Source organism: Nyctibius grandis, chromosome 1, assembly GCF_013368605.1.
Source record: "Nyctibius grandis isolate bNycGra1 chromosome 1, bNycGra1.pri, whole genome shotgun sequence".
Classification (NCBI taxonomy): Eukaryota; Metazoa; Chordata; class Aves; order Nyctibiiformes; family Nyctibiidae; genus Nyctibius; species Nyctibius grandis.
The window spans coordinates 109,024,205-109,051,187 of NC_090658.1; the positions used below are offsets into that span (position 1 = coordinate 109,024,205).

The window sequence follows — 26,983 nt, forward strand, 5'->3', positions numbered from 1 at the left end:
CCGTGACTTTGGCCCATCAGCACAACTGGCTGACATCTTATCTGCCTCCCGTGACAAGTCAACGATGCTCCATTTCATGCTAGCACTGCCTAGAAAAGCGCAACATGAAACTCAGACAACACAAAACTCACCAGTGTGACAGAAAATCATTCTAATAGAAACATTTCTTCTTAAAGGTAACAGAAATAGCTAATTCACTGTAATGGTCCCCAGGATTTGTAAAAATAACAGACCAGATTCACATCCAGTATAGATTAGTCAATATCTCCCTTGACCTTAGCAAGGACAGGCTCATTTGGCATCAGACCTTCTCCAGCAAATCTTACTTTCTTCTCTTCCCCCTTTAAAAGGTTTATTAATTAAACTAATGCTGACACCAATTCTATGAAGGGTGTGTGCAAATACTAGTATGCCTCATCATGTATTCCATCAAACTTGATTACCAGAGCATCCTATTTGTCCCTCTAATGTCCAATTGTATTTTCCTTCCAGGCAACTAGATGCACGTTCACTCTAAAAGATAGTCCCTTTTAAACAGACTTGACTCGATTCATTTCCTAGGACAAATAACAAGATTTATAAATGTGTACAAAAGAATCACAGATACACTGAACACCAAAAAATGTGAAACGGTTTGTAGGAAGTCCTTAGCCTTTTGAATACTATGTTCCTGTGATAATTTCTGCACTTCAGCAGAGGATTAACTGTCATAATAAATTATTTCTGTTTGCCTGGAAGGAAATAAGTGAAGCTTGCTTAACTAAGAAGGCCAGCTAAAGGTACAACCGAGATGAACTAACCTTGTCTCCTGTGCCCAAGGATACCTCTGAAAAGCTGCCATAACATGCAATAATTTGATAGTCTCAGCTAAAATTAACCTGTGTACTGTAGAAGGAGATAAGAATAATATTAAATTCTTGCTGATACTCACTTTGTATGCTACAGAGACTGGCTCTGATGTTTTGTGAGACTGCCATAGTAAGATTTTGAAAATCTTAAAGGCCTTTAAAAAGAAATTAGAATAGAAGAAAATTTGAGTTATTTTACTGAGAGATTTGCTGAAGTTCTTGTGATCACAGATTCATATAAAAATACATTTTCTTCTTTTGATAGATATTTGGAGAATAAATCCTTGCTTTGCTTTGTGTCCTAAAATTTCTGAATTAAACTATCTCATGGCAATATCATGTTCTTGAGTCTTTAACCCTCTTGGATATTTTCCTTCAATGACCAGACACAGAATGTGGTTCTATAACCACAAGAAATTTTCACCCAAAAGAAGCATTTTTCATCATGTCCAATGTAACTCCTGGCTGTTTATACTGTACTTAAATATAAACTCACTGTTCATTGGCTCTCAGTACACAAATCTTTCAAAAAGCTGTTTATTGAAAATCAAAGCATCTTTTAATATGGTATGATTAAAGACTGTTTCCTTTTCAGAGCTGGCCTGTTGTTTTTTATCATGATTACTCACAGATATCAATGAGTTGCAGAGGCTTGCAGTCTTTCTTACTTGAGGAATTTGAAACTACAATGAATCCACCCTCATCCTCATCATTATCTCTTCAAACTACCAGGTTCTTAAATATTCTACGGTACCACACCCTCAATCCCTCCTTCAATACTGAAAACTAAGATAAAGTACAAGAAAGGGAGAAAACCTCTCAAACATAGCATTTAACATGCTCATGTGAGAGGTAGGATGCCTAGATCTAATATCTTTTTCAGTCTGTTTACCTAGTCAGACAAAGTAAAAAAAGGATAAATAGAAGCAGCACTTCCAAATACAGGGAAGACTGGGGATTAGTACCATCACCCTTGATGGTCAGAGATACAGGTTCAAATCCCTGTGGATGGAGAGGAGGGGGAAGCGGAATGACTGAATGTTGCTCTCCTGTCTCCCAGATGAGTGCTCCACCTACTGTATCTGACAGCTTGTAAACTGGCTTCTCATTTCCTCTGCTTTTCATCTGTCTCAAAAATAAAATATTTTTTGAATCAAGTGAAGTATTTGTTTGCCAGACGAAACAATGAAAGGTCTATGTCACTTAGATGAGGGGGAAAAAAAAAAGGAAAAAAGCCTTGAGATTAAATATACTCTGAAACTGTTCGGTTTCCTGTTTTTTCAGTTTGTCTGCTGGAAAAAAAAAATAATAATAAAGCAGCCAGAACAATTATTCACATATTTTCCACCCTTAAACTCAGAGGCTGTCAGAGACTCAGCACTGGCTTTCAGCCATGACCCCAAACACAAGCTACAGTCCCGATGATTGTGCCAAACACTTTCATCCAGTTTCTCCAGTGAAAATTTTGCAGAGTGCCATTTCTCCAGACCACCCCTCATCCAAGCTCCTTTGCCTCCCACAATGTTCCCTTTTCCTCGCGTTTATTCTAGAGACTGGAAGAAATCACAAGAGAGGAGGTCTGCATCCAGGATATTTGTATCACGAGTGTTACTTACAGTTAGAAGAACTCTTTGCTGAAAGCTAGTTAGCGAATGACAGAGGTTCATCTAGGTAGATAAATGGACTTTTATTGAATAGAGAACCTGATCTGAAAAAGCCAGTGTTCCAGATGCTCAGCTTATATTGTATGACAGATATGCGAGTAATCTCACTGAAGCCCACTCTATTTGAACGTTTCATGATAAGCACATATTGAAATCTTTGCTTAGCAGAACATTACTTCGCCGATGGAAGAGTTCTGTTGTTCATTTTGGATAGAGGAGAATCAAAGATAATTATCCTAAGTGACTGAACTGTATACATGTCTTTTGATTCCAGTTTGAGCTTGCATCTTGATTGGTATTATAAAGAGTAAAATTAATGTCGCAAGTGCCACCCAGTGACTGCAATTAACCATAATTTGCATTCTTTATTGAAAGTCGATAGTCTACATGCTACCAGCTGTGAAATTGTGCAATAAGCAATAATTAAACAATGAAAGAGAGTAAACAGAACTAGTTAGGTATGATTTGGAGCAGTGAGTAGCAAAGGTGACTTTTAAAGTTTTATTAACACAAAGCAAGAAAACCAAAATACAACTATGATGTGACCTATGCTTCAATGAGTAAACAGTGAACATTTGTAAAACTCTACTAAAGCAGAGTTTTAGTAGAGTTTTACAACTCTCACTAACTCACACTATAAGACAACAGTATCACTACTAAATAGAGACTATTCACTAGACTTACATGATCAGAAGCTTCAAAGCCAAAGGGACTGTGTATGTAACAAAGCAGGAACTATCTCTGAATATGTATCTAAATGCAGTTGTCTGTTTTTATTGATGGGACATTTGTTCTCAGAGGGTTGGGTTTTTCTTTTTTTTTTTTTTTTGCACAAGGCTGGGGAGAGTGGAAATGGAGGTTTACTGTAGGTTTGTGCAACCTACCATTGCATATGGGAACCTCTGGCAGGCATTTGGCTTTTTGCTATTTGCAAGTCCCACTCTATTACATATATTCAAAATGAGATTGTTGTAGATGTGTTCTGTTGCATAGAAGTGTACAGTGCACAGCTACCTCCCTAAAGCATACTCCTAAAGGCTTAGTTTCCCTTTGGACATTACCTATTAGTTATGTGTAGGATTACCTCAACTACAGCTCATGTATTCTATTTTCTTCATCAAACATAGTGTCAAGCTTTACTTCTTGGATCTTGCCTCACCCTCAAGTTTGAGGACTTCTTCCGATGGTGGTATTGGCCTGGGTTTAGCAAGCTGGCCTGGCTTAATTTCAGGCATTTTTTCACCATGTCTGTAGACACTCACAGTGACATCCACTGTTTCCCCGCCGTACTTGTTCTTGACATGGATGCTATATTTGCCCGAGTCTTCTGAGGTCACTCCCTTGATTGTTAAACTGGCATATTTCCCTTGTTCCAGTGAAAACGCATAGTGCTCATTAAGTTCAAAGGCCTTGTCATTCTTGAACCAAACCACTTCAGGGTCAGGATTTCCAAATACAGTACAGGTCAGATTCAGTGTCTGAGGGAGGAAAAAAGAAGTCATTTTAAGGATTAGTCAGATTTTTTTTAACCAGAATGTTCCCAGTATTGCTTTCAGGCCCTTCTTATTCCTAGTTAATTAAAGTAAGACAGATATCATGTTCTTGAGGACTGAAAAGTAGAGTTCTTAATATTTTTTTTTTTCTGATTCAGTCTTTCCACCATCTTACCAGTGACTGTGATGCAGTAATAGCCTCAGGGTAATAGTGTCTGAAGATGGTAAGTTGGACTGTCGTTGCAGTCCTGCCTGCAGGAGACTCCTGACAACCCATTAGTCTGACATGAGGTTCAGGCAATGATAGGTTTAAAAACATCCTTGAAGTTTCCCTGTACACCGCAGGGAGAAGAATTGAGCAAATCATTTCTGACCAAGGCCTCCTGAGGTTATTGCTTGAGATGATAAAAAAATATCGCTTAAAAATAGACATGATTCATTGGACATTGATTCCAGGTGCTGCTGACTAATAAAGTGGAAATATTTCATGAAGAATAAATAATACATAAGAGTTGTAAAAGTGTTACACGCATGTACAGTGTATTCAGAGAATAGCTGGAATGACCTAGTAGGCCATCCTGGCAGTTCAGGTATTTTCCAAGGACTGAACTGAGACTGAAGAAGTCCATAAAATTTCCATGGTCATTCTTCCAAATTTTTATACAGTTACTGCTGAACCCCATTTTGACCACTATCTGTATATGTATGTAAACTTTTTTTATTTAGGTACAGTGATGACAGAATGAGTGAAAAAATCATTTGAGAAGTTGCATTGATTAGGTCCTACTTTGTCCACCTTTGCTTGAATCTCTTTCTGCCCAACATTCTGCCCTGGAAAATTAAAAGTCACCTTAAGAATTTCACATATGCACCATTGTGCTAGGGGAAAAAAAAAAAACAAACAATGAACAACCCAAAACTGATAGTTTCTACCAGAATGCTTCCTTATATTCCCTCCCCTCCATCTTCCCCTTCAGGTTTTGCACACTGCTGACCCAGAGGGAGCAAAGAAAGTCCGTCTGTGTGCATACGTGCATTTTTTGTACAAAATTTTGCTTGAATTATGACGAATGAATAGGTGTGACATAACTCAGAGAAAAAAATAAAATAGCAAGAAATTTTAAGTTATCAGAAGTGCCATACATTCACAAATAGAAGCAGTCTTGCATACTATATGCCTCCGGAGTCAGAGGGGAACGTTGAAGGGAGATTTACATGCTCTGGGTACAACCTAGTGACAACTTAAGTGTGTAAGTATTCTTAAAGAAGTGATATTATGTAGGATGTAAAGTTAACTGGTAGCCTACAGGAACTATCCTTACTATAAAATATTTAAAGGAGTAATGATGCAAACATGAAAACAAAATTTTGGGAAATCAAACTAATGTCTAACAGCATGAGTTTAAATCTTACTGTCCTTTCTGTAACTCAGGCAACATTTCATGACTATTGCCCTCAAAAGTGATCTCATTTAAGAGCAATTAATAACTAATTCATAATAATTAATCAAGTCTTAATAAGTTAATACTAAAAACTTAGCAGAGAACAGATATATTCCACAGTCATTTTAGATCATTTGGGCCTGTTCTAATTTATTAAATTATAGGTCTGACTTAAAATCATTTATACTCTCCTAAGAAGTACTAGTAAAGCTTTGTCTTGTGTCTATATATTTATGTAGTTATACCATTCCATTGCATGAGGAAAACTCTCTGCTCCTTTTTTTGTATAGTTACTTCTTACACTTATACTTACATGATTCTTGTATGGTACCTGTTCATATTTAATTTAGAGGTGATTTTAAAGTTTCACTTCCTTGTGATCCATTTTGCTTTGTCTGATTTCAGGAATCAGAGATTTTCTTTTCACACATTCTGTTATTTAATCCTCACACGATTAGGCCCCCTTTGAAGCCTTTCACTTCTGGAAACTCACTATGTAGCATTTCCTTAATTTAAGGTTGTGGGTTTTAGGGCATGATTGTATGAAGAAACTGCAGCTAGTCTGTGCATGCAGTCAGGGGTGACTTCACTGAGCTGTTCACTTACAGTTAGACTGTTTTAAGATGTTGGTCATAGAGTGACTTATACCTAACCTCCTCAGAGACCAGCTCTCTTGCTGTGAGGTGCCTCTGCCTACCACAATAAGAAGGCACCTGATGTGAACACCCATTAGAGACAAAGGAAGGAATGGGCCAATAGGAAAATCATCTCTGGTCCAGAGTAGAGTAGCTTTTAGCATCTGCTGCAAGGCCCACAACATCCTACTTCTTTCTAAAGAGACTGCTCCTGGATATTCAGAAAATGGCCAAGTGCACAGATAGTTGGAAGAGTTGTGTGCAACCTCTTACTCCAGTGATAAGACAGCTTCCATGCAAAGGAACACAGCTCTAGTCTCTTAAGATGCACTTCACACAAGAGACATAAACAGCCTAATCAACATGCTCTTGATGGCCAGCAGATGGTAAGCATCATATTGGCTCATGAGCTGATCTGCTTGGCATGAAAGTCCATATAGCTCTTTTAGAGGTTAAAAGCAACCTCTTAAGAAAATGTACAGAAATACAGAGGGTGAATAGTGTGATCCTATTCCCAGTATACCTTCCAGCTTTCCACAATTTGATGGCTTATAAACTGGTTATAAGCACAAGTTGTATCGAGAACATTGTATTTAATGGCCCCTGCTGGACTTCCTTTCATGTTATTGCCTATTTTCTTTTTTAGACCCAAATCTATTTTCGCCTAAGGTACTAAGACACAAATTAACTATGAACCACTTGAAAAAATACTGCCTTTGGGTTCTTTAAAGCCTATAATGACCATGTAATTAGGTACTCCCTAGTTCTTGTGCTGTGAGAAGTGCTGGATAATAATTTCCAAGTACCTCCTCTGCATCATACACAATGCTGCAGCTTTTTTTTTTCCTCTTTCAGTCATTTTTCTTCCTAGACTGAAAAGACCTAGTTTCTCCCCATATGGAAGGACAGGGCACCCAATAGAAGAAGATTTGCTTCAGGAGAAAACAGAAAAGAACTTGCTGTCTGTGTGGGATGGATGAAAAGAGTTTGTCTTTCCTGGACTGAAGGCTTGGGTATCTGGATTCTGGAACTCACCCCCAGGATGGAAAGACCAAGTTCTAGTACGTCCTCACACCTGTAAGGACTAACAGCAGCTCAGACTAATAGTCATCTTCTATCTTAGTACACAGAGAGTCTGGGCTGAGGTTGCATGAGATCCCGCTCCACCATGACAAAAAGCCCAGTATGGGACACCAGTCAGTCAGCATCATGAAATTTCATCTCCACCAGTCAAGCTGACCTAGGAAAGGACTTTGCGAAGATTTACCAATTTTGACTTTGTATCTAGGCGTTTAGTTATTATTGATGTCAAAAAATATGTATATTCACTGGCTTTCAATCTCCTGTAATTATATATTGTAATGAGGCTAGGCTGACAATACATAGGAAGAGGGGAGAGTTATCCTCTTGGCCCAGTTAAGTTCTTTACCCTCCTTTACTCTTACCAGCCATAACAGTCTATGTCTGGCACACTGGACAATGGGATCTAGTTTTTGTTTCTGTTACACTGGGTCTCAAAAAGTAGCTGCTTCCTCTTGCCTCTCCAGTCTCTCCTACAGGGCAGAAGTGGACTTTCCCCTTGAACTGCTCTGCTCAGTACACAGAGTCAAAAGCCATCCCAGATTTGAGTATGCAATTAACTCAGAGCTTCTACATAATCAGCACAAAAGACCATCTCCTCTTGAGGCTGACCTTGCTTGCCTAAGATCTGAATCAGGCTGTGCCTCCTCTGACTGCATAGTCAGCTTACAGTGTACCTATGCTCACTTGTGATTTTGCATGTGTCTCAATTAAATTACTACCATTAGGTGGTTTGAATTCTCCTCCTCCTTTCTGCTTTTACAAAATCATCTGCATTTGCTCCCCTTTTGCCATTAAAGCAAATCTCTCACCCGTCAGCATGACTCATTGGCAAAAAATATCCTTACCTTTCCATCCATTATAGTAACAACATCAGGCAAACCACCAATTACTTTACCACGATCTAGGAGTTAAAGAAAAATATGTTGGTCATGGGAAGTTTAGAACTCAAAATTACTCATTTTTTTAATGATTTAACTTGATGCCATATTAGTCACAACTTTTGTTTGGACTTATATTAAAAAAATTTAGTTCTTGGTTAATTAAACATAATATAATAATTTTTTTGTGATATTTTGTGTTATTTCTTTTTAATATATTTTATGGCCCCCTCAGATGTTTTAGCAGAGATTGTGCTACAGCATTCTAAACTGATACACATAACAACCTTGAAGCTACTGCTGAGCTTGACAGTTTGTGCTTTGGGGGCAGAGCAAAGCACAGAGGATGCTTTTAGCATTTTGGTGGTATCTAAAATCTAAGGAAAATTTGTTCTCCTGCTCTCTTTGTGGGCAGAAGCATCTTGTCATTGCCAGTGGAATTAATATCAAAGTACCAGAATTCCTACAGCCCCTAACAGTAACAAGCTTCTCCACTATCTGTCTCAGCAAGCACCGTCCAACCGGTATTAGCAGGTAATTTTTTACTTCATAGGTAGATACCAATATTTAGTATTATCATCAGCTTTCAGAGTCAAGGTCTCCATGTGTGATACCCAGAAGCTCACACCTCCCAAAACATCTGCAGGCACAAGAAGATATAGTGGAGGCTTGCAAAATGTGTAAAATTTTAGTGGGTTTCCATTGAAATTAAAGACAAATAAACCCACAAATTACTATAATTATTGCAGTATTATGCGCTAACAGGGGATTTATGCAGCCAGAGAACTCTGAAAGCTATGACAGCATATCATGATGGACGCCTTAAAGAAAACACCAGACTACACATTGTAAAACACCTTTCATAAAAAGTAAAATAGACTTACTTTTTTCAGCAAAAGCAGCTGCCCTAAAATTGTTGAGGAGGAGAGGAAAAAAAATATAATGTTATTAATGAAATTATTAATACATTTTTTTCTGTAAGTTAAGACACTATTGTTACAGCATTAAAATGCAAAAGATGTAGCACTTACTTAAGTCGCTGGAATTCTGCATATGCATCATCAAAAGCTGTAACAAAACAGTTGAGAAAATTATTGTCCATGAACATAACTTGCATTTCACAGAATCACAGAATCAACCAGGTTGGAAGAGACCTCAGGGATCATCGAGTCCAACCGTTGCCCTGACACCACCCTGTCAACTAGACCATGGCACTAAGTGCCAGGTCCAGTCTTTTCTTAAACACATCCAGAGATGGTGACTCCACCACCTCCCTGGGCAGCCCATTCCAATGTCTAATAACCCTTTCTGAAAAGAAATTCTTCCTAATGTCCAACCTGAACCTCCCCTGGCGAAGCTTGAGGCTGTGTCCTCTTGTCCTATCGCTAGTTGCCTGGGAGAAGAGGCGAACTCCCACTTCACTACAACCTCCCTTCAGGTAGTTGTAGACTGCAATAAGGTCACCTCTGAGCCTCCTCTTCTCCAGGCTAAACAACCCCAGCTCCCTCAGCCGTTCCTCGTAGGTCAGACCCTCCAGACCCTTCACCAGCTTGGTCGCCCTCGTCTGGACTCGCTCCAACACCTCAACATCTTTCTTGAAGTGCGGGGCCCAGAACTGGACACAGTATTCAAGGTGCGGCCTCACCAGTGCCGAGTACAGAGGGACGATCACCTCCCTAGACTGGCTGGCTACACTATTCCTAATAGAGGCCAGGATGCCATTGGCCTTCTTGGCCACCTGGGCACACTGCTGGCTCATGTTTAGCCGGCTGTCGATCAGCACCCCCAGGTCTCTTTCCACCGGGTCGCTTTCTAACCACTCTTCCCTCAGCCTGTAGCACTGCGTGGGGTTGTTGTGGCCGAAGTGTAAGACCCGGCACTTGTTCTTGTTGAACCTCATGTCGTTGGTCTCGGCCCATCTATCTAACCTGTCCAGATCCCTCTGTAGGGCCTTCCTACCCTCCAGCAGATTGACACTCCCACCCAGCTTGGTGTCATCTGCAAATTATTTGGGGCTCAGTATATATATTTGAACACATACCTATGTTAAACCTATTTTAAAACCCATACAGGGTTACACAATAGCAAAATGGGAAATGAAACCCCTGGAACCCAATACCACCGGCGGTGAAAACAAATATAAGACTATAAAGATTATAACAGTTATGCAACTAAACTGCAACTGGTTTTGACCAACGGCTTTCTCTTTTTACTGTCATTCCTCTGATTATTGCCAGTTAATTCTGTTTAATCCACAAAAAGCTGCCATATAAATATGGTCTAGTAAATATACCTTGCCCAGACAGATCAAGTGTGCGTTTGTAGGATTCCTTGTCACCAAATATTTCAAAGGTGTAGTTCCCCTTATCCTTTTCAGTGGGTTCACATATCTGTAGCCAGGCAATATCCTCTCCACCTCCAATCTTCATCTTTTCACCAGAAGAAATCTTAGATTCCCTTGAAAAATTAAGAGAAATTAATTTCAACATTCTTTTCATGTATATTCTCCATAGATGTTCATATATAAAAAGTTGCAAATGATAACATACTATTCCTAAACTACAGATAAATTGCATTGAATAAGAGCAATTTCACAGGAGATTCTTTTCTTCCTAGTGGGGATATGAAACACTTTGGAACCTTTAACTTGAGCTTTCATTCCAAAGATTAATTTGTTCATCCTCTGATTCTCCTTCTCTCCACATACACAATCATGTGTTTCTATCTATATTCACATACAGGTCTGTATGAGAAAATGATGCACGACATTAGAGTTCTGTACACTTCGTACAGATTACAATGGAATACATCAAAATAGTAGAGTAGAGGCAAATAACCGTTTCAGATGAGGAAAAACTCTTTACCTTTCATTAACTTAAAAAATTGATTAAGAAAACAATAAAAGATTTGCACAGAATTTATTATTCGAAATACACTTTTGTTTTTTTTAAGAACAAGACAAGAAGCAAATTTCCTAACTGCAGATAATTAATAAACAGGTCTTTAAAAAACAGCAGCGTTCTATTGACTTATCATCACTTCCTAAGCTAATATAAGAAATGCCCTACTGATTCAGATCAGTGGTTCTTCTGATCCATAATCTGTCCTGAAGAGTGGAAACAGAAGCAGCTATTTACAGAGAGCATGCAAAGCAAACTACTTTCAATGGTTTGCAGAGAAGTTTCTCTTTCACTCATTAACTCAAGAAATCTTTCTTTTCATCCTTCCTCCCCAAGCATCTTTAGCTGGAATTTTTAATAGATGAAGTCACCATTATCAGTTAATTTATTTGCCCAGTCAGGGCTGATTTCACTTCATAGCTAGAGAGTTACTTTGATGGGGAAAAGGAGTTTTTACTATTTCCATTTCTGTAAGATAACTACATTGAGTTCAGCATATCAAATTAGATACCTGCATAGAAACTACTATATATTAGAAAATACTACATATAATACTCCCCATTGTGCCGTGAGCGGATGACGTATGCTGGCTTTAGGACTTGTATTATGTTCCCTGCTATGCAGTATAGTGGATAATTCAAAGCTAGATAGAAATTTGCATGGCATGTTTCATGATGTGCAGACAACAGTAAAAAGCACATGGATTGTCTAGCCTTTCATTTTTTCCAGGAAAAAATTTGCTAGAAATCCATTTAAAAGAGCCAGGAGGTTTAGAGAGGCTGGGGGAGGTTGGTTGGTTTGTTTGTTTTAGTCTTTGTTTTAGCTTTAACAACTCTGGCTTCTAATCATTGTATTCATGGGAGAATTGAAATTTTATTTGTTCTAAATCTGTGTTCAATGATCTTCAAGACAATCAATGTGTAAGATATTATAAAATCTGAAATATGTGGAGAGGGGGAGGTGTCTGTATGTAAATATAAATATGCATGCCTTATAGCATCCTCTATATTTCTACGAACTAGATGGTGAAATGGACTAAGTCACTTTTAAAACTCAAGCAAATATAGTAAAAGGCAGAGGCAAAAAATATTTTTCTTTTCCTTTCCATCATATTAGTATCACATTTACTGAAAGGAGCAGAACTTACTGAATACAAAGCTTGAGTTATGCGTACAGATGCACACCCTTGCAGAATGTTTCCTGAGCTCCCTGAACCTGATGATCACTGACACTTTTCTTGTGTTCCTGTCTTCATAGGAATCAAGGGCTGGTCAGCATTGCAAAACTAGAACAAGATGCTGATAAACCAGCCTCTTCCTGTCCAGGTCAGACAAGTTCACTGTGTGTCATCTTTGTAGGCCGTCAAGGAACATGAAGTTGAAGCCACTTGAAAGTTTTAAAATCCTTCCAAACCTTACCTGCAGTTTCAAACAAATCAGGGCCTGACATAGCAAAGCGTTTGAACACACATTTAACTGTAAACGCACAGATGAATAGAGTGCCTCCAAAGCCAAAGATTAATGTAACATGAGGGTGGAAAACTATTGGGAACTTTAAAGCTCATTTCTGGTCGTATTCTCTGCTCTGAGGGCTATTCTCAAAGTATTCTGTGCCCCATTGAATATCTTTTCAAAGAAGAGGAACAGAATTAAAATATTTGGGGTTACTTAAAACTGTATCATTTTGAAAAAAAATAAATTCCTTTCCTAATACAGGCTTTTATTAAACTGTGAGAGCAGGTCCTTGATATTCATCTAGTACTGGAGGAGTATTTCATCCATTTAAAGAAAAGGGCAGCCCTGAACAGAAAACGATGCTTGAATTTTTTGCTATCTTTGAACCAACCAGAAAATATAGTGTAAGACAAACAGTCTTGTGTTGAATAAGAGGCTGGAATACTGTAGATTCTTTTTTCCTGGCTGTTACAGCCCTCCTGATAGGTGTTGGACAAGTCTGTTAATATTTCTATGTACTATCTATGTGAAAAGAGAATATGAAGTGCTATAAAGAGAAAGTCATAAATGTGCTCCAGTTACTAGATGAATGCCACAGAATAGTAAAGAGTAAATCATAAAGATGGCATTTTTTCTCAAATAAAATTGAAAAAATTATTCTCATCTACCTGTGAGACCAGTTGATTTTCATTTCTTCATTGTAGTACTTCAAGAAACACTGGAGCCTTATTCCTTCCTCAGTGCAAAGGATCTTCAGTGGAGAGGCTGACTTACCTATGTAAAACAGAATACATGCAGATCAAACAGGATAGTGGAATGAACAGGAAACAGTCAAATGGACTACTTTGTCTGTCAGGGAAAAAAAAAATAAAGATCTGGGCCACAAAGAGACAATGGTTCATGCTTCTCAAAGGATATCTGCTGATTTATATCAGGTGTAAGTTCAGTATGAGTTTCTGGGTTTATTGTCATATACAAGCATTACGACTATCAAGATCCATTGTGAAATAATAAGCTAATCACGTAATTGCTGTGAAACAGTAGTGTCACGATTCTAACTGCACCAAAATTTTATTGTTGTGCAACTGTCCTGGTTTGGCCTAAACCAGGCCAATTTTCCTTTCAGTGATTTTTACTTTCAGCTAGGTCCCCTCTAGGTAACTGCACTTTCTGAAACTAACTGCATGTTTTGCAGACAGTGTCTGCTTCCAGGACTGATAACGCTCGAAGCTTGTAGTTATCGCTGAGGCACTGGTAGGGATGTTATGCAGAAAGGCTCTTGCTGTACTTAGTCTTAGAGAAACCAAGGTCACTGCTAAATTCCTCCCTGCTTACGAGCGAAGAGCCGAAGGGGGGTCGCAGCTGCAGGGGGGAGCGGACAGGGCAGGTGACCCAAAACTGACCAACGAAGGTATTCCATCCCATACACGTCATTCTCAGTATAAAGCGGGGGGATCACGAGGGTCTCGCTCTTTTTCTGCTATGGCCAGTGTCCGAAGAGGACTCCGTCTGTTTTCCTGCTTCCCCCGATCCCGATCCGTGCATCCCTGAATCCAGCTCTCGACCGTCGCTGGGCCCAGCCTGGGCCTTCCCGGAGCCTGCCCTGCAGTGCTGGTGGTGACGTGGCTGACTTCAGGGGAGCCCGATCTTGGTTTTGTATATATATATACAATATATATATACATATAAATATATATATATACAATTAATATATATTTGTATATATTTGATTATTTCTATTATTATTATTATTCTCTTTTTCATTATTAGGTTTATTAAAACTGTTTTAACTTTCCACCCAGAAGTCTCTCTCCCTTTTCCCTTTTCCCTTTGCGGGGAGCGGGGCGGGGCGGGGGGGAAGGGTTAACAGAGAGCATCTGCCACAGTTTTAATAGCCGGCCCAGCTTTAAACCGTGACAGATTTATTGGCGCCCAACGTGGGGCTCGAGAGAAGCTCCGACAGGTTGCTCTGATAAGTCGAATCCCAGCTCCAGTGGGAGGAGACCCGGAGAGCTCAGCCAAGAGAGTATCAGATTTCTTCCTTTGAGATTTATGAGGGGTTGGAAATTAAAACAGATAGCTAAGATGAAATGTCATTTGTGAACCTTGTGTTACCTCTTTCTTTATAAAGCTTGTTTCAGGAGTTAAGTGTAACAATACCTTACTTGCCGTATGTGCTGTGTGTTAGTGCTTACATGTGGTTTAACAGGGTGTGCTGGTTGAAACGTAGTCGTTTGGTATGGGTTTTGGTACTGATTCATGTCGTGATAGACTGTGCAGTTATTATTCCGATCTCTTATCTCTATGATACAATGATGGGCAGCTTTAATCACGAATCGGTAGCTGCGCACACCGGGCGTCTTCTAACCGATTTTGATAGTATCTGCTCCTTTTTTGCCAAGCTGATCCCTGCAAAATTCGAACAGGGCATGTTTTTATTTTCAGGTGTTCTGAATGTGTTTCTGGTGTGCTATGTGATTAGATGTCGGTGCAGCAACAGCTGTAGGTATAATGCTTCCCCTGTAACCATGAGAAAACACCGAAAGAAATCAGCTCGTGAAGAGAAGGATGATGACTCAGAGCCTTCTAAGGCAGAGCCAGCACAGGACCCAGGTGAGGGCCCTTCTCAGTCAGAGTCAGGGCCTGACACAGATGGGGGTTTCCTTGGTCGTCTTTTTAAAGCAGACCCATCACACAAGAAAGATCCTTCTAAAGCAGAACAATCACAGGAGGACTCGGACTTGGACGTAGAGATAACCTACCACTCCTTATCCCTGAAAGAACTGCGAAGTATAAGGAAAGACTTTAGTCGTTATGATGGTGAGCCAATTATTACCTGGTTGCTCCGATGCTGGGATAATGGGGCGGATAGCATAGAATTGGATGGTAGAGAAGCCAGACAGTTGGGATCCCTGTCCAGAGATGGTGGTATTGATAAGATGCTTCCAAGAAGGTCAAACACTATCAGTCTCTGGAGGCGACTCTTGTCAGCTGTAAAGAGCAGGTATCCTTATAAAGATGATGTTATGAGCCACCTAAGCAAATGGATCACTATAGAAAAAGGTATTAACTACCTTAGAGAACTGGCTGTGCAAGAGATCATTTATAAACACCCTCGGGAAATTGTAGATCCTGTAAATCCTGATGAAGTGGAATGCAACCGATCCATGTTCCGGAAGGTTGTGAAGAGTGGTCCACCAACACATACCCATACATTGTCAATATTAGTCTGGGGAGAAGATGCTATGGCACGACCTAGTGTGGGCGAAATGGCTAACTGTATGCGACAGTATGAAGATAGTATTTCTTCCCCACTGCAGGCCCGTGTCTCGGCTGTGGGAAAAGTGACTAAGGAAGAAAAGGACTCATTTAAACAACTGTCAGACAAACTGTCCAGGATCGAGAATAAACTTGACTCTCTACCTACACAGGCCCGCGTTGCAGCCTTTAGGAGGAAACGCCCTCCTACTGGACCGGCTCAAAGGAAACGGAACACGTCACGAGGTATCCTGTGGTTTACCCTGCATGATTATGGGGAGGACATAAGCAGATGGCAAGGACAACCTACCAGTATCCTACAGGTACGAATACATGAGTTGCAAGCTAAAAGAAATACCAGAGAGAATTTTCCTAGGAGGATGGCTGCTCCAGTTACCAATGAGCAGGACTCCAGTCACGGTAGATGGGCCTCAGGTCCCTATTTCCCAAATATGAATAGGGGAAATGAAGGTACAATCCCCGTGAGTTGCACAAATCCAATCTTTAATTAGAGGGGCCCTGCCTCTAGCCAGGAGGAGGAGAGGGACAACCGAATTTATTGGACTGTGTGGATTCGATGGCCTGGCACATTAGAACCACAAAAGTATCGAGCCTTGGTAGACACTGGTGCACAGTGCACCCTAATGCCATCGAATCATAAAGGGACAGAATGTGTCAGTATTTCGGGAATAACAGGGGGATCTCAAGAGTTACCTGTATTGGAGGCTGAAGTGAGCCTAACTGAAAATGAATGGAAAAAGCACCCCATTGTGACTGGTCCAGATGCTCCATGCATCCTTGGCATAGACTACCTTAAGAGAGGGTATTTTAAGGATCCAAAAGGGTACAGATGGGCCTTTGGTATAGCAGCTGTAGAGACTGAGGACATTAAACAGCTGTCTACCTTGCCTGGCCTCTCAGAGGATCCTTCTGTTGTGGGGTTGCTGAAAGTTGAAGAACAACAGGTGCCAATTGCTACTACCACGGTGCACCAACGACAATATCACACCAATAGAGACTCCCTGATCCCCATTCATAAACTGATTAGACAATTAGAAAATCAAGGAGTGATTGGCAAGACTCGCTCACCCTTTAATAGTCCTATATGGCCAGTGCAAAAGTCTAATGGAGAATGGAGATTAACTGTGGACTATCGTGGCCTAAATGAAGTTACGCCACCGCTGAGTGCTGCCGTGCCAGACATGCTAGAACTTCAATACGAACTGGAGTCAAAGGCAGCCAAGTGGTACGCCACCATAGACATTGCTAATGCATTTTTCTCTATTCCTTTGGCACCAAAGTGCAGGCCACAGTTTGCTTTTACCTGGAGAGGTATCCAGTACACCTGGAATCGACTGCCCCAGGGGTGGAAACACAGTCCTACTATTTGCCACGGACTGATCCAGACTGCACTAGAAAAGGGTGCAGCTCCAGCTCCAGAACATTTGCAATATATTGATGACATCATTGTATGGGGTGATACAGCAGCAGAAGTTTTTGACAAAGGGGAGAAAATCATCCAAATTCTTCTGAAATCTGGTTTTGCCATAAAAAGAGGCAAGGTCAAGGGACCTGCCCGGGAGATCCAGTTTTTAGGGATTAAATGGCAAGATGGGCGTCGCCAGATCCCGATAGAGGTGATCAACAAAATAACAGCTATGTCCCCACCAACTAACAAAAAGGAAACACAAGCCTTCTTAGGCGTTGTGGGTTTCTGGAGAATGCATATTCCAGATTACAGCCAGATTGTACGCCCTCTTTATCAAGTGACCAGAAAGAAGAATGATTTTCAGTGGGGCCCTGAACAACGACAGGCTTTTGAACAAATTAAACAAGAGATTGTGCATGCAGTAGCCCTTGGACCAGTCCGTATGGGACAAGATGTTAAAAATGTGCTCTACACCGCAGCTGGGGACAATGGTCCGACCTGGAGCCTCTGGCAGAAAGTGCCAGGGGAGACTCGAGGTCGACCTCTAGGATTTTGGAGTTGAGGATACAAGGGCTCCGAGGCCAATTACACTCCAACTGAAAAAGAGATACTGGCAGCATATGAAGGAGTTAGAGCTGCCTCAGAGGTAATCGGTACTGAAGCACAGCTTCTCCTGGCACCCCGATTACCAGTACTAGGCTGGATGTTCAAAGGTAAGGTTCCTACTACTCATCATGCAACTGATACTACATGGAGTAAATGGATTGCATTAATTACACAGAGGGCTCGAATAGGAAACCCTAATCGCCCAGGAATCTTAGAAGTGATCATGGACTGGCCAGAAGGCAAAGACTTCGGAATGCCACCAGAAAAGGAGGTGACACGTGCTGAAGAAGCCCCACCGTATAATGAAGTACCAGAGGATGAGAAACAGTATGTCCTGTTCACCGATGGATCCTGCCGTCTTGTAGGAAAGCATCGGAAGTGGAAAGCTGCTGTATGGAGTCCTATACGGCGAGTCACAGAAGCCACAGAAGGACAAGGTGAATCAAGTCAATTCGCAGAGGTAAAAGCCATCCAGCTGGCTTTAGACATTGCTGAACGAGAAAAGTGGCCAAGGCTGTATCTTTATACTGACTCATGGATGGTGGCAAATGCCTTGTGGGGGTGGTTAAAGCAGTGGAAGCGAAGCAACCGGCAGCACAAAGGTAAACCTATTTGGGCTGCTGAACTGTGGCAAGATATTGCTATTCGGCTGGAGAAACTAGTCGTGAAGGTACGTCATGTAGATGCTCACGTGCCTAAAAGTCGGGCAACTGAGGAACATTGAAACAACCAATAAGCGGATCAGGCTGCTAAAGTGTTCCAAATAGATTTGGACTGGGAACATAAAGGTGAACTATTTTTAGCTCGGTGGGCTCATGACACTTCAGGTCATCAAGGGAGAGATGCAACATACAGATGGGCTCGTGACCGAGGGTGGACTTAACTATGGACTCTATTGCACAGGTTATCCATGATTGTGAAACATGCGCCGCAATTAAGCAAGCCAAACAGTTAAAACCTTTGTGGTATGGGGGGCAGTGGTTGAAATATAAATATGGGGAGGCCTGGCAAATTGACTACATCACACTCCCTCAAACCCGCCAGGGTAAACGTTATGTGCTTACCATGGTGGAGGCGACCACCGGATGACTGGAAACATACTCTGTGCCCCATGCCACTGCCCGGAACACTATTCTGGGCCTCGAAAAGCAAATCTTGTGGCGACACGGCATGCCAGACAGAATTGAATCGAGACAACGGGACTCATTTCAAAAACAGTCTCATAGATAACTGGGCCAAAGAGCATGGCATCGAATGGGTATATCACATCCCCTATCATGCACCAGCATCTGGGAAAATTGAACGATACAATGGGCTGTTAAAAACTACCCTAAAAGCAATGGGGGGTGGAACCTTTAAAAACTGGGATAAGCATTTGGCACAAGCCACCTGGCTAGTTAACACCAGGGGATCTATCAATCGAACTGGCCCTGCTCAGTCAGATCTTTTACATACAGTAGAAGGGGATAAAGTCCCTGTGGTGCATGAAAGGAATCTGTTGGGAAAAACTGTCTGGGTTCTTCCTGCTACGGGCAAAGGTAAACCCATTCGTGGGATTGCTTTTGCTCAAGGACCTGGATGTACTTGGTGGAGATGCTGGGGATGGTAAAGTCCGATGTGTCCCTGAAGGTGATCTAATCCTGGGTGAGAATACTTAATTCTGAACTGCATGATGTTAATTGCTGCATAATACTAACAGTGTTCATAAGTGTCTTTCAGGTTGAAGCAGTGATGATGAGACTGAAGCTAGCTGCAAGTGGCGTCCAGTAACCTCCTCGAGACTGACATCTTTAACCTGCAACCCGTGGGCACGAACTGTGACAAAGCTCATACCATCTCTCCTACCCTGGGAGACTCCTAGCCAGATGGAAACCCACAATCCTGAATTAAATGAACTTGATGAACTTTTCTTGTATAGAGATGAATCATAAACTAATGTTATCTGTATATATATTAAAATGAAAAGGTAGTTAGTGGTGATCTGAGTATGACGTGAATGGTATGGAATAAGGGGTGGAATGTCCTGGTTTGGCCTAAACCAGGCCAATTTTCCTTTCAGTGATTTTTACTTTCAGCTAGGTCCCCTCTAGGTAACTGCACTTTCTGAAACTAACTGCATGTTTTGCAGACAGTGTCTGCTTCCAGGACTGATAACGCTCGAAGCTTGTAGTTATCGCTGAGGCGCTGGTAGGGATGTTATGCAGAAAGGCTCTTGCTGTACTTAGTCTTAGAGAAACCAAGGTCACTGCTAAATTCCTCCCTGCTTACGAGCGAAGAGCCGAAGGGGGATCGCAGCTGCAGGGGGGAGCGGACAGGGCAGGTGACCCAAAACTGACCAACGAAGGTATTCCATCCCATACACGTCATTCTCAGTATAAAGCGGGGGGATCACGAGGGTCTCGCTCTTTTTCTGCTATGGCCGGTGTCCGAAGAGGACTCCGTCTGTTTTCCTGCTTCCCCCGATCCCGATCCGTGCATCCCTGAATCCAGCTCTCGACCGTCGCTGGGGCCCAGCCTGGCCTTCCCGGAGCCTGCCCTGCAGTGCTGGTGGTGACGTGGCCTGCCTTCAGGGGAGCTCGATCTTGGTTTTGTATATATATTTGTATATATTTGATTATTTCTATTATTATTATTATTCTCTTTTTCATATTATGGTTTATTAAAACTGTTTTAACTTTCCAACCCGGAAGTCTCTCTCCCTTTTCCCTTTTCCCTTTCCCTTTGCGGGGAGCGGGGCGGGGGTGTGGGGGGAAGGGTTAACAGAGAGCATCTGCCACAGGTTTAATAGCTGGCCCAGCTTTAAACCGTGACAGCAACCTCTTTTCTTTCAGTGGAATGACTCCCAACTTCTCACTGGGAGCAGGATCCGAATCTTGTTCTCTCCATATTAAGATTCACTTAGTAATGGGAAGCAGGAAGAAAATCATTGTTACAATATTGTCGTAGTATCTAAACCAAACAAGCCAGGTGGAATAACACTTTGTTCCCTTTTAATAGCATCAATTAGCAAGGTCAACTGCCTATTCAGAAACTTAATAACATGACCATAATAACATAAGCATCATGACTCTCAGATTTCCCAATTCCAATAAAAATTGTCTGCCTCAGGCTGAGATGACTTTAACATAAAAAAACCTACATGAAAATCCAAGACAGTATTTACTTACCACTGACTGCACTCAATGCCAGAATTATATCATCATACACTGAAGAGAAAAAAAAAAAAGAAATGTACCATCAAAATTCAATCAAAATATAGCTTCGTTATATTCAGTTTAATTAAAGCAATATGAGAAATCTTTACATCCTTAGGCAAAGAAAACCATTAAAATTGCAACAGGTGTATGGGACAAATTGGAGACTGTCTGTGTACAGCATATGAATTCTGTGCTGTGTCACTGAGTATCTCCTCTGTGTGTGGAGTCAGCTGTCCGCTGTCAAATCTTTTTCTGTGAATCCCCCAGGTCAGAAACAATAAAAGGTGATTAAAACTGGATAGTTCACATTCAAAGAAGAGTGCAGGGGAAAGAGATATTATCACATTCTAGGTGAAAACAGTTTTCATCTGCTCCCTGTAGGATGGCATTTGACAAATGTAAACCCCTTCAATAGCAAGTGAAAGAAACTAGGTATCATATCAAGCTTTTGAAATATCACAGAGCTGATGGGTTTGCAGAAGGGGAGAACCATGGAGACAAGGGCAGAAGAGCAGGGAACTCTTTCATAGCAGAAGAATCCTATTCAGTGTCACTGTGTAAAATGGAAAGAGAGAGAAAGAAAGAAGCACCATAATCTGAAGAATGCATATTCAAGGCTGAAGTGTTTTTGTGAATAGGAAAGACAGCGAAATGCATGAAGTTCAGAAAATACTACTTGTATACTTGGTCTGTATTGATTTGTATCTGCACACTTTTTTGTCTCTGCCAAAATATATCATGATTCAATTCTGTAACCCTCTGCAAACTCAAGTATGCTTCTACTGGCATGTTGACATGAGGACCTGAATTGCATGCTATGTATACATTACATTACAGAGGTCTGGGAAAGTGGGGTTATATTACCTATACTGTCTAAATGAGATGTTTTTTCTGCAACAATAATGGGCAGAATTCATGCAGAGGAAAAATGCCTGAGAGACTTATCAAGTGATGATACAGCCTTCTGAGGTAAAACACAGCTTAAGAACTCAGTCTGATATTAATCTTTTCCTCTTCTTTCAGGTACTTCCCCGACCTGCTAAAAAATTGTTAAGAACTTTAGTATTGAATTTAAAAAAAGTAAAACTGAATAAACTGAATAAAAAATAAAAACCTGAATTTTGAAACATGTCTTTCTCCCTCTTTTAGGACCTGGCAAAAAACATTCATTATTTGGGTCAAATGTCTACATGCAGGAGGGATGAATCCAGGATGAAACTTCGGCCTAGTTGGTGGGACCTAAGCAAAGAAGCCCAGGGACACTCTCTCTACCAAAGCTGAGTAAAAATCACTTATGCTGGCAACAGATCAGTCTTTGCTATAGACTCAGAAATAAACTAACATTTGTTTTACTGAACAAATTTTAATATACATAGAATTACAGTAGCTCACTGTGATATCTGATAACATATGAAAACTTAATTAAATGCCTATCATTGGCGCATTTTAGACTAGATTCTCTTACCCTTATTTGCATTTATCTTCTTTTGAATGCCAACACACACTGAGCTTGAACTAACCTGCCCCATACAATATGCAGACTTCCAGGGCCACGTTCATGCTAAACTTCCCTGTTTATCCTTTATGTTTCAAGGCTAACTCCACCATTTAGGAGACTCACTGTTTGGTTTAACACTGCAGTTCTTGTGGTTTTCCTGGTTGACATTTTCAAATCGTCCTGGACCCATAGAATTAGACACTGTGAATTCTCTAAGTAGGCATTTCACTGTACATTTCCAGCACAGCACAGTCTTGCCATACCTGAAGTATAGCCACTGGAAGCTGGAAGGACCCCTGACCATAACATGGAGAACTGCTGTACCTTTTCTTTATTCCAGAGGTCAGGATACTCCTCACCTGAAAATCCACAGACTAAAGGAATGATATCTGTGTACATATCAAAGGACAGGAAAGGAGGAGGTGGTGAGTGAGGATGTATTGGATAGTGTGGGAGATGAGCATGACATAAATGGTATGGAATAAGGGGTAAAGATTGTGCTGGTTTTGGCTGGGATAGAGTCAATTTTCTTCATAGCACCTTGTGTGGTGCTGTGTTTTGGATTTGTGACTAAAACAGTGTTGATAACACAGGGATGTTTTAGCTATTGCTGAGCAGTGCTTGCACAGCATGAAGGCCTTTTATTTCTGTCCCTCAGACAGGAGCTGGGAGAGGACACAGCTGGGACAGCTGACCACAACTGACCAAACGGATATTCTATACCATATGATGTCATGTTCAGGAATAAAAGCTGGGGAAGAAGGAGGAAGAGGGAGACATTCAGAGTTATGGCATTGGTCTTCTCAAGGCATTGTTAGGCGTGACAGAGCTCTGCTTTCCTGGAGATGGCCGAACACCTGCCTGCCAATGGGAAGTAGTCAATTAATTCCTTATTCTGCATTGCCTGCATGCACATCTTTTACTTTACCTATTAAACTGTCTTTATCTCAACCCACGAGTTTTCTCACTTTTCTCCTTCCAGTTCTCTCCCCTATTGCACCGAAGGGGAGTGAGCAAGTGGCTGTGCGGAGCTGAGCTGCCTACTGGGGTTAACCCACAAAACAGCTTTACCATTTTACAATCAAAATAACTCTCAGTCCTCACTGACAGTCCCACGTCAACATATTCAGCACTTTGGTACTTTAGGGTTTTTTGTAGACATTAAAGCTTAAGAAATCTGAGAGAGAGAGAGCTCTCTACAAAAGATCTCACATAAAAGGGGATGTCTGTCTCATTGGAAACTTACTTCATTTCTTGCCTATCAGAGTGCTAGAGATTAATCATTATGATGCCCAGTGTCGCCCCTCCTAAACTAGTGATCTGCAGTTCAGGCCTTTATAACATAAGAAGATAATTGAAATGCAAAGGACTCCAAAAATGTTTGCTAACTTGCCATTTGCAAGGATAGATCTTTGACACCTCCTGAGAACACATGGATATCTTTACTTCAATAGGGCAAACTGAATGTTGCATGTTACCTTTTCCTGATAATTCAAGAGTAGATACATCATGACCTCTATCATCTGATAGTGTCGCCTTATAAACTCCTTCATCTTTGCGAGACAGCTACAAGGAAAACACAAGATGTTTACTGACAAACTTGATAATAATACAATATTTGCTCAACCCCTGCATGATTTTCTAAAACAAACCACATACATTCTGGTTAAATAATCTTACCAGAGATGAGATGGAAACTATGAATGGCTTGTGCATGCTTTTTTTTATGGAGCTGTAGTTAGTTCTTAAGCTTAAAACATATTGTGATTTCAGTTCAATTGCCTTGAGAAAACATGTTTGTTCTCTTGTTCCAAAAAAACAAACAGGATTGATCCTTGGTCAGCAGAAATTACAAGTAGTGTAGTAAGATGTAACAGAGGGTAACTTCAACCCACACAAACTTTAGAAATGCAGTTTTTCTTCAACCAAAACAATTACTTTTTTGAATCAATCTATGTAAAGCATAACAACAGATCTATATCCTTTAACTGTCCAAATATCAACTCAGTAGCTTTTATTCAAGCAGCAACTGTATCAAATTATATCTATGCTAAGTAAATAATGAATTCATTACGCTTAGAAAGCTTACATTCTAAAATCTAATACAGTGATACTGCATTAAAGGCAGTAGGGGTTTTTGTTTTGGGTGGTTTTATTTTAATTTATTTTAAAACCTGAAGGAAAATATATAAACAATTATATATAGATTGGAGGTTATTTAATTGAATCATAGACTTATACAAGTCCACAAGCAAGTAAATCATAGTAGAAGCATCATATAATTGAAATACAAGTAACAAGAGCAATTCAAGACAAGCAGAAACCACCATCCCCAAAAAAAGTCTACTCAAGAAAAATGAAGCCACTGGAATGTCAATATCCTCTTGCAAGTGAAATGAAGAAGAAATTAGAAGAATATGAAACCAGTAAATAAAATAAATGCATCAATTAAATGGAATGCACATTATACTGAAAGCAGAAAAACTCAATCCGGGGAGGTTTTGGCACTTGACGAAGGCAACAACTGTGCAAGCTAAGGCTTCAGACACAAGTTAGGTTATCCTGTTTGCACAAAGATAAATCTCAAGAAGCCATATACCTCAAACCTATTCATTTTAGGCAATAAAACTGAAACACTGTCAGAAATGAGGTGCTTGAACAAATTGAAAAATTAAAGACCAATACGAAAGTACAAGATAGAGTTCACCTAAGGACACTGAAGCAACTTAAGCATGAACTGTCTGAGCTGATAACAAAAATAGATACTCTTTTGCTAGCATTAGTTACTCACCAGCTAATTGAAGGGTAGCAAATATGCTTTTTCTTAAAGTGGTTCACAGAAATCATGATAGCTGGTTTAGTGCTCTGCCTGGCAAATCTATAGCATGTCAAGCAGAAGCTGTCATTTCTAATCAGGAGGTGATACTGTACCCTGGGAATACTGAGGTGACATTCTCCCTTCTGCAGATCAGGCACTTCATCAGTGTCAATCCCAGAACCATCCATATACCACTTGAAAACAGTCTCCTTCTTTGTGTTCGCAACCTGTAGAACAGAAAAGGCACATAAGCTTGGCTATGTCCTGAAGAAAGGTATCTCACTGTAGGTAGTCACACAGGTACTTTCAACATAAGAAGACAATTTTTTTATAACACGTCAAATAAAGCTAAGTAAAAAAACAATTTCAACCAAGTCCTACTAAGCAAATCTTAGTCCTACAGTATTTATTTGCAGCACAAAAATGGTCAAAAGTCTTCAGAGCCCTGTTAAATCCTTAAAGGCAATCCTGCCAATTTCTTCCCTTAAAGGGCTTTGCACCCTTGCTATATGGTTGTAGTTTGTCTAGAGATATCTGTGAGAAGTATCTTTGAAATTAGAGCTGCTGAACTCTCCTTTATCTTTTTGTGTTTGCCGTGTGTCTCCAGAGAGCTGTAGCACAGAACCTAGGCCCTATCTTAGAAAGTCTTCAGTCGATTTGCAGATTTATCTGAGATACCTAAACAATGTCTTTCAGGGCTAAACTGCAGAGAGCAACTGAAACTGCTATTCTGAAAGCATTTGAGACTTCAAAATTGCAAGCTGCACCAGAAATCCTTTTTTTTTACTACATTGTGTCCTATGGGAAGTACAAAGACTTGAGGAATCCTACAAATTGCAGTCTCTCCCAACACAAAAGGGCTTAATAACGTAGTGCAAATGCAGAGAAGTTGCTTGAAAGCCAGAATTTTGCTGTAGTAGCAGCAGTTCATCTAAGCAATGCATAAGCAGACTATACCTCAAGTACTGCTATAGTTTTGAAATGTAAATTATGTATTGGTGGTGCTTAAAATATCATTGGATGAATGACCTCAAACTGTGAATTCCAAAGAAGCTAAAAGGCCATCTCTTTTGGGAAATTCTGGCAATATATTTTGTTTTTCTCCCTTTCACAAGCGCTATGGTTTATTTGACATCACTATCCCCATACCCTTCTAAAAATCACAGATATGCAATGATATTTCCATGCGTAGCTTGAATTCCCGGTCAGCATGGCTTTGGTAGGACAGAGCTGGCAGGACATTTCTCAGTCCCCAGGCAGTTGTTTTAAAAAGCCTCCTTAAAAAAGAACTGAGCAAATGGATAGAGGGCAGCCCAAAAGTTAACACAGATCTGCAATAGTTTTCAAGTGGCTTGCTTGGAGGGAAAAACTTGCACCAATTTCTAACCCTTTCACATTAGAGAAGTCTTATTCCATAGATGAATGGCTCTGTGAAAGCGCTCTGTAGAGGTGACTAGACAGATAGGAGGGCCTCCAATACTGATCCATGGACATCTCTATAAAACCTGCTCAAATTAATCACATATATTGCTGCTTAATAACCAGTGTGGTTGCTATGGATCTCTAACAGAGTACTTGAGATCACAACCTGGCCCAAAGCAATGCCTTGCTTGAGAAAAGTGAGCAGCATTTCACATTTACCAGTAACTACGAAGTGGCTAATCCTGCAGTCATATGACATGAGTGGCAATTTTATTTGAACAAAGCTTGAAGGAACAAGCCTTTAGTGCTTTCAACAATTTTTCATCAAAGACTGTTAGCACTCAATCTGACAATAAAC

The 26,983-nt window shown here is 40.5% G+C and overlaps 1 protein-coding gene across 3 annotated transcripts in view; it reads right to left on the reverse strand.

Moving 5' to 3' along the window:
• Window positions 1-2,857: 2,857 nt before the first annotated feature.
• Window positions 2,858-26,983, reverse strand: part of MYOM2 (myomesin 2) — a 92,243-nt gene continuing 68,117 nt past the window's right edge. Inside the window, exons 29-37 of one of the 3 annotated variants that reach the window (XM_068406711.1) lie at window positions 25,317-25,430; window positions 23,864-23,951; window positions 20,858-20,896; window positions 13,066-13,171; window positions 10,337-10,500; window positions 9,075-9,111; window positions 8,928-8,950; window positions 8,011-8,066; window positions 2,858-3,990 (exon numbers count right to left, since the gene is read on the reverse strand). In XM_068406711.1, coding sequence (XP_068262812.1) covers window positions 3,649-3,990; window positions 8,011-8,066; window positions 8,928-8,950; window positions 9,075-9,111; window positions 10,337-10,500; window positions 13,066-13,171; window positions 20,858-20,896; window positions 23,864-23,951; window positions 25,317-25,430 — 969 coding nt within the window. In that variant the 3' untranslated portion in view covers window positions 2,858-3,648. Of the gene's footprint in view, window positions 3,991-8,010; window positions 8,067-8,927; window positions 8,951-9,074; window positions 9,112-10,336; window positions 10,501-13,065; window positions 13,172-20,857; window positions 20,897-21,891; window positions 21,927-22,595; window positions 22,775-23,863; window positions 23,952-25,316; window positions 25,431-26,983 lie in introns of those variants that run through there. The other 2 variants (XM_068406726.1, XM_068406720.1) reach the window with 2 other exon arrangements.